General features: G+C 40.8%; 1 protein-coding gene across 1 annotated transcript; it reads right to left on the bottom strand.

Moving 5' to 3' along the window:
* Positions 1-824: 824 nt before the first annotated feature.
* UBFD1 (ubiquitin family domain containing 1) lies at positions 825-8,088 on the bottom strand. The gene is made up of 6 exons (XM_010570507.1): positions 7,799-8,088; positions 7,497-7,705; positions 6,241-6,306; positions 5,927-6,032; positions 2,752-2,834; positions 825-1,483 (listed from the first exon to the last, which is right to left on the bottom strand). The coding sequence occupies exons 1-6, from the start codon at positions 8,046-8,048 to the stop codon at positions 1,373-1,375; spliced, it is 825 nt and encodes a 274-aa protein (XP_010568809.1). The 5' UTR covers positions 8,049-8,088; the 3' UTR covers positions 825-1,372.
* Positions 8,089-8,129: the final 41 nt, after the last annotated feature.

The raw sequence follows: 8,129 nt of genomic DNA on the forward strand, positions 1-8,129 counted from the left end.
GAGCAAGACTGATTCAGTCTGACTGCACAATACAATCTGTTAAGGTTGTGCACCTTTTCAGGACTGAAAGGTCCATTCAGAAAACCTGAGATAAATGGCACGTGAATTGCTGAGATGACACACAGAACGTCACAAACCAAAGGCGAGGAGCATTATTTCAGACAGGACGAGATGCAAGAACTGCCTGTAAACTTGAGCAAGAGAAAAGCTGAAAGGCGATTCAAATTTCAAAAGATCAGTTGCTGGATAGATATTCTAAATTTGGTAAGATTCACTGAATAAGATCACTATAAATTTTCAAATCCAGGTCACAAAAGACTACTGCAGTTATTTAGGATCCAAAACAGCATCCAAGCTTCTCTCTTCTTCTCTCCCCCAACCCCCAAACAAGGCAGGAAGGTCTCTTTGGTTCACTCCCTTTGCGAGATCTGTGTCACTCCTTCACCCCACTCATGCCTGACAGCATTATGCAGCGCACTCTAGAGCTTTTTTCAGTCAAACAGGTAAGTGTCATCGCAACAGCTGCAAAATGATTCTGGACTGCAACATGCATGATCAAGAAAATGCTCCTAAAATGTAGCACCCCTGGGGCAGGAGGCAGAACAGGAGCAGAGAGGTATGCAGGTGGGAGGGGAACAACTAACGTGGCATGAAAGGGGACAGTATACAGCCCTGGGTCAGTTGCTATTACAAAACATCCACAGTGGTATTCATTTGCTCCAAACTTGCTACACAGAGTACCAACCCAGAGCTTCTAGTACTGAAAAAAAAAGGTGAGAGGGGAAAAAAAAAAAAAAAAAGCAGGGCATCTTTGGGTTAAAAAAAAAAGTTTTGCTATCAAAGAGTCAAACCTGAAATAAAAAGGCCAGCAGAATATGGCTTACTAAACATCGATTTTGCATACTGTTTAAAGTTTATTTTTAAAAACTGTTTCTGAAATTCTCAGTCACAACCAAGTAACTAAATTAAGTCTAACGCTTGTAACTGAAAGATTATGAAAATATTTGTTTTTGTTCAAACCATGTAAAAAAGCCTCAATAATACATTGTAATATTTTTTAAACTAAATTGGAAGATCAACTCTCAGCAGATTTAAGTGTATTACACACAATATTTTGCAAATTAAGATTTATTGATTTCCATTGTATTTGCTTTAAATATGGTTGAAGCTGACTGCAGAAAAGGGATGGTGAAATTTTTAAGTTAAAAGTAAACTAATGGTGAAAGAACATCACCTCTGGCTTCCATCAATGCCTCGTTTATCATATTTTATTAATAAGTTCCAGGACTATCACATCCAGGGATGTTGGAGGCCTCTCCCAGCAGTGTCCTTAGTTTTGTGTCATTTTCCTGTGCCAGAGGTGAGCGTGCTTTCAAAAATACTGCCACTTTCCCAGCACCGTGTCTTTGATTGCATCAACATATTGAGTTGGTACCCAATAGACCCAGTAGTAAGATGCTTCTGTTGGGCCCAGCTGAAATGCCTGCAAAGTTAAAAATGACAACATTTACAAATGGGAAACAGAACAGCTTATACCAGTGGACAGATACAGCTTACGCACTACAAAATCAGACAAGTCTGTTATATCTACTGCCTCCTTCAAACACCTGGTGCACACTACAGTTATTTGGTAAGCATTCCTCAAAGAAACAAGAACTGCAAAGTACCCATTAAAATGATGAGGTCTTTCCTTTTACGATATCATAGCAGCAACAAAAACTCTTGGCCAGTTTCAAGAACATGAGAAATTACTCCGGAAGACAGAATCTGAAACATAACTCAAAGTCTCTAAAGAAATGACCAGAATGGACAGAGTTGAGAAGCCAAACAGGAACTAAGGAAAACAATGACCATGTTTTCATAGTTGTAAAATTTCACAGTATTTTATATTTAGACATAATGTCCTATTCTCAATTTATGTCAGTATATGTAGGAAAAGGAGCACCATGGCATGCCAATAACCTCTATCCTTGCTTTAGGATAAAAGTTTATTGTAGCATATTCCGAAGAGGACATTTTCTTACATGGGTGATCAAAAATCAAGTATTTGGACAAAGACTAGATCAGCGCCCTCCTGCAGACAATAATTTTAAGGTATAACATTTCCCCTTTCTTCCCCTAAAGAAGGAAACAGACTTACCTAAGGAGCTTACTTCAACATTAAAAGTTAGTTACTGTACTTTGGAAAGCAGACCTCAAAAAACCCCATAGATTAAAAGAAACAGCCAAAAATTCAGTAGAATTAGTAGAGCTCTCTTCTTCAATGTGTTACCTTTCTAGACCCAATACCAGTTTTTCAGAAAATTACATATGGGAAAAAATATTACAGCATCAAATCACTTTTTTTTTTTTTGACCTCCAGCAAGGCCTGTTGTCTATAAAATACAACAGAAACCAGAAATCAACCTAGAAACCAGAAATCAACCTAGATATAGGAAAATATCACTAACATTAAGAAATCATGAGCTATATGGAGTATTTTTATTGTTTTAACATTGTTACAAGACAGAAGATATGAAATAATGATTAAGTACTTAACGTTTGTGTGAAACCAGCCCAGATTTCCACAAAGTGGCAGATACTCAATATGCCACCCAAAATATTTACAGAATATCCACATTCCCACCTTCCACAACACATGAGGCTGGTATTACTATCCATCTCCAGCTTGCTTCATTTTAAAAGCCTTACTTCTGTGTATTTGCATGAAGTAATTAGACTGGATATTATTAAAATAGAGACATTACTTACCATCATGTGATAATCCTCATGTCCTTCAATAGGTTCACTCACCACATTTTTAATGGACCCCATGGGTAACTTTTCTGTTCTCTCTACATTAAAATTGATCAAAGTATTATTTGTGATATATGAGGAAGTAGTAATTCATATTAATTTCAAATACCACCTCCATTACTTCCAAAAAAGCTCCTCATGTCAGCAGTCTCCTCTTTGGGTGAACTTTGGATACCTGCTGCTGAGAAGCCAGTCTTCCACATTACCACATACCCCACAGCTGGCACGCTAATAATTTAAAGGAGTCCAAAACTGTATCACACAGTTCCTCGCATTTTATGTCTCTGCATCACATTAAGTACTTCAGTGTACCTGATTCAGGCCTGAATTGAGTGATGGGAAAACCCGGCTTTATTTAATGTCAGACCAGCAGGATTACTTGCCATAGTGAAAGCTGGTCCAGGTGTAAGAATATTCAGGACTGACTACCACGGATTATACTAAGCTCTACAGAAATGACAAGGCTGAAAAAGCTGAATGAAGATAGGCTAACTAACTCTTTGAAAGCCTAGTCCTGGTTTTACCCTGAGGCAGTATTCAACTGTTATTATAAAAGCACAGGGAAGGAAATATTAATGAGTAAATAGGGAAAGAAACAGAAAGAGAAACTGGGGAAAAAAAAAAAAAAGGTGACTACAATTACACAAGAGTAATGTCAGCCAGCCAGAGGCAACCAACAAGAATGACAAAGTATATAGTTCATGGCAGACTTTATCTGTCTCGGTTCTGTCCTCACTTTTTTCTGAAGACTTAACTCCAAGATCCTTCCTTTCAGTTCCAGGTTTCAGTGGCAGCCTAAAATTATCTTCTTGGATATCAGACAGAGGAAGCCATAAACACTCTACAAAGGAGAAACTGAACTATGAGTTCCTTAGATATATCTAACTAATTTGTGTGATCCAAAAAAAAAAAAAAAACCACCTACCTAAAAAAGGCGCACAGGGAGATAAACTTAGTGATGTAAAGTCAAATAATCTCTACCTCAGTGCTGTAACGAAGCTGACTCCGAAATACCCCAGACTCGCAACATTCATTCATTGAATAAAATCTTACTTTGCACTCATTTAGCATCCCACAAATCAATTACTCTTCACATTATCTCAGCAACAGACAAATCCGTATTATCAGTGCCTCCATGAAAATAACACAGAGCAACTGAGCAACATCTACCTATACCAAACCTTAGACTACAAAAACATAGTGATCAAAAGTGATCTATGAAGCACAGGAAGGCTGTGTGAGGGAAGAATCAGTTCCAACTTTCCAGGACTAGCAAGTGAAAAACTGTGTTAACACCCAGTTGGTTTTATTCTGGCCCTTACGTGCTGGCATCTACCATGAACTTCTCAGAGCACGAAGGAGTTTTTCCCAACAACAGCAAGCAATTACAACCATTCCCTAGAGGAAGCAAGCTGCTGCTAATTTTGGGAAGTAGGGAAACAGGTTACATGAAAGACACGATGACTACAAGAAGAATCAAGTGTCACAGCTTAAGAAACACTAAGAACACCACTTCAGAAATACTAAACTTGGAACTCATCTAGAAGGTGAAGGAAGAAGATTAATTACCTAAATACTAAGCAAGTATTTACAACACATTATCAGTAACAAAAAGTTCTGCCTGCCCAACCTATAGATGAAAAAAAATCCCAATGTCTCGCTCCATCACTTAGCCCAGGAGAAAAATCACTGCAACTGGTACCAAGGGAGGTTTTAAAGCCAAATAAAACTTCATAGTCAAGTCTGTCCTATAGGGGAAAGGTCAAAAACTTCTGAGATTTCTGCTTACTTTGGAAATAATGTAGCAGCTGGAGGTGCCTTCCAAAGCTAATATTACCATCCAATTAGGTTACTTTACTGGGACAGTGAGCAAGCACTTCTATTCCTCTTGCTCATCACTATAATATTGCCCCATCCTGGTCAAACTAAAGGAGCACAGCTTCCTTTGGAGGCAGAGGGTTATCTGAGATGTCCTCAGCAATGCACGTTATCACCACAGCACTTTCAGCTCCTCCTGGCACCACTCAAGATGGTAAACTGATTCCCCTGCACAGCAACACATGCCATAGTTTCTGCAGCTGTACATCACTGAAACAAGACACCCACCTAAATTTGGTTGGAAGGACAGATAATGACAGAGATGCCAGCACTGCTAGTTTTAATGCTGGTCCTAAGATTCCCTTCCGAGTCTGAGCCAAATCATTGAGTCTCAATATGATGCTGGCATCAAACCAATGTTTATTAAGTGCTTTCGAGATATGCTAGAAATGTCAAATATTGTAATTTACATTTGGAACTATGAATAGCACACTGGAACATTAGTCTACTGACACCACTGAACTCAAGTGTCCTGGTTTCAGCTGGGATAGAGTTAATTGTCTTCCTAATAGCTGGTACAGTGCTATGTTTTGAGTTCAATATAAGAAGAATGTTGATAACACTGACGTTTTCAGTTGTCGCTAAGTAATGTTTAGTCTAAAGTCAAGGATTTTTCAGCTTCTCATGCCCAGCCAGTGAGAAAGCTGGAAGGGCACAAGAAGTTGGCACAGGACACAGCCAGGGCAGCTGACCCAAACTGGCCAATGGGGTATTCCACACCATGTGATATCACATCTAGTATATAAACTGGGGGGAGTGGTGGCAGGGAAATCGCCACTCAGGGACTAACGGGGTGTCGATTGGCGGTTGGGGAGCAATTGCACTGTGCATCATTTGTATATTCCAATCCTTTTATCATTACTGCTGTAATTTTACTAGTGTTATCATTATTAGTTTCTTGTTTTCTGTTCCATTAAACCGTTCTTATCTCAACCCACGAGTTTCACTACTTTTCCCGATTTTCTCCTCCATCCCACTGGGTGGAGGAGTGAGCGAGCGGCTGCGTGTTGCTTAGTTGCTGGCTGGGGTTAAACTCAAGAACAGAAGTAAAATATCAAGTAATATTCAATGATCTGGAAGAATGGCATTTGAGAAGAGGAAGCAAAATTTAGTTTTGAAGTTTTACAATACCAACATTAAACATGTACCAACCTAAACACAATTGAGTCAGACCGGAAGCTATTTCTAGGTCACACAATTCCCTTACAGCCCAAATATCAATTATTCACCTCAAAGTTTTAGAGTTGCTCACCTTTTGTACCAATCCATAGCTGGTCTTGCTCAAGTTTAAAGGTCAATCTTACTTTCCCCCCTGACTTGTTGTACATGCCAGATAATGGCACTGTTGGCAGGCGCTCCTACAAAGAGGCAACATAGTAAGTCACAGTGAAGGACTTTAACAGGAAAAGCTATATCCTCTTAACTTTTTAAGCATACGGATGATCCATCTTTCCAGTTTTCTGCTAAGATGGCAAAGAACAACTGAGGCAGCAAAGAAAGGTCTCAAACCACAAAAAAGCCCCTCTCTTCCGATTATGACAATGTCTCAGATTCTTATTTACTTACCTGAACACCTTTAACAGAAGGCATCACATCATCAGGTTTTCCTTTATCCAATACTTTTCTGTGTTGCTACAATATAAAACCAGAAATTAGAATTTACAGAAACACAACAGAGCTTTTAAATTTACTTCCAGCTGCACCCTTGATATCCCGATAGCACTAAGAGACAGTTAAGGACTATTCACAGTCATTTATCACACAGGAAACGGTTAATTTTCAAAGTTAACCGAGCACTTTCTATGACAGTTTAAAGAAATTATATAAATGAATAAAACCCCAATATAATGCAAAGGGTAACATCCCTTCTAGAATATAGATAAATATATATCCATAAAAAGTCCCAAGTCCCACTTTAATATCGTACATGCTGAATCACATAGTTGGCATTTGGCAAGACAGTTTTAACAGTCAAGTGTTATATCCAGTGAATGGCAGAAAACCCTCCACATCTGACAGTGCAACATACCGCAACACAGCAACAAACTAGAAGATATTAGAGCAGTAGTAACTAAGAAAACCATGCTCACAGCTTGTAAGTCGCTGAGTACCTTTAAACAATGATGGAACTTACAGTGAACGTGAACTATGATAAATTATAGAAAAACAAAAGCATGTTTCATAAAGGTTGCAGTTCAATGATGCACTATTTAATTTTTAATCAAATTTATTTTGAGGAAGGTACGGGGCTGGTAATACCTTGAGCTGAAAATCCTTTATCTGCCCCACAACACTGCAGCACCGCCACCAAACCAAGCCTCACTGCACTGTACTTCACTCCCTGTTCAGAGGCAGCACTTCAAGATGTGAGAGGAGTATTCAACATCCATGTTCCCTTCTACGCTGGGACAGCTGAAGGAACTGCTCTCTTGGTGTTTGTTTTAAAGGCAGTTTTTGGAGATCAAATTCTTTTATGCCAACAAAAATTAGTTAGTTTTTAGATATAATTAATTTAGACTGCGTTTCAGCTAACAACCACAAAATATTTCTATTATTTACCATTTCTTGTCTGAAATGCTAGGCCATACCTAGCACCAGCACAAGCGGCGTCTTGCAAAGCCCCAGCCTCCGCTAGGCTAAACGTTTTTCTGCTGCTAGAACTCCTCTGCACAGAGCCCTTCTTCTATCGCTTAGCTGTGAGAAAAGAAACCCCAGCCTGCTTTGAGGAGGAAGAGGACCCAAAAGTGACTGCAGAGCACTACACAAGAACCGCGTAAATCCTACAGCTCCCCCACACCAGAAATTATCAAAACATCAATAACCTTTTGCCTGCAAAGCGGCTCCTTTTTATTTTCTTCAGCTTTGACCTCCTGCTGAGCAGCTTCTTTGGGTGTATTTACTGCTAAAACATCATTGATAGTAGAGCCAACAACCATTATTTTCGCTCCGTTTGTTACTTTGATTTCCCGCAACGTTTTCTCCTCCGGTAGCAGTCCCTTGAACATAACTTTCTGCATAGCAGGTGGAAGGCCTAAGAGGCAAGAATAACGATTACCAGACCGCCCGACAGCGGCGAGAGGAGGCACGGGCTGAGGCGGGGGAGGCGGCGGCGGCCCCGACAGACCTGTGAGCGAGTGGATCTTCTGCTTCAGCTCGGCCCCCGTGCTGTCCAGGCAAAACTTCACGTCGTACTTGTTCTTGTTCCAGATAACCTTCAGCTCCACCAGCTCCTTCCCGCTCTCCGCGTCGCCGCCGTTGCTGATCGACGCCTGCGGGGGATCCCGGTGCTCCTCGCCCTCCGGAGACCTCCCCGCCGCCGGCGAGCCGGCCTCTCCGCCGCAGCCCAGCGGCAGCTCCTGCGCCTCCGCCTCCATGCCCGGCTCCTCGGCACCTGGAGGCGAGCGGACAGTAAGAGCCCGGCCAGCAGGGGAACCTGCCCCGGCCCGCCCCGGCCC

Source organism: Haliaeetus leucocephalus, unplaced genomic scaffold (assembly GCF_000737465.1).
Source record: "Haliaeetus leucocephalus isolate CR32 unplaced genomic scaffold, Haliaeetus_leucocephalus-4.0 Scaffold295, whole genome shotgun sequence".
Lineage (NCBI taxonomy): Eukaryota > Metazoa > Chordata > Aves > Accipitriformes > Accipitridae > Haliaeetus > Haliaeetus leucocephalus.

Bases quoted from the DNA above. Each gene is read 5' to 3' on its own strand.
- UBFD1 (XM_010570507.1), bottom strand. From the start codon at position 8,048: ATGGAGGCGGAGGCGCAGGAGCTGCCGCTGGGCTGCGGCGGAGAGGCC. The intron at 6,307-7,496 runs GTTATTGATGTT...TTTATATTGTAG, and splicing joins AGCCGCTTTGCAGGCAAAAG to CAACACAGAAAAGTATTGGA. The intron at 6,033-6,240 runs GTAAGTAAATAA...GCCTCTTTGTAG, and splicing joins CTTCTGTTAAAGGTGTTCAG to GAGCGCCTGCCAACAGTGCC.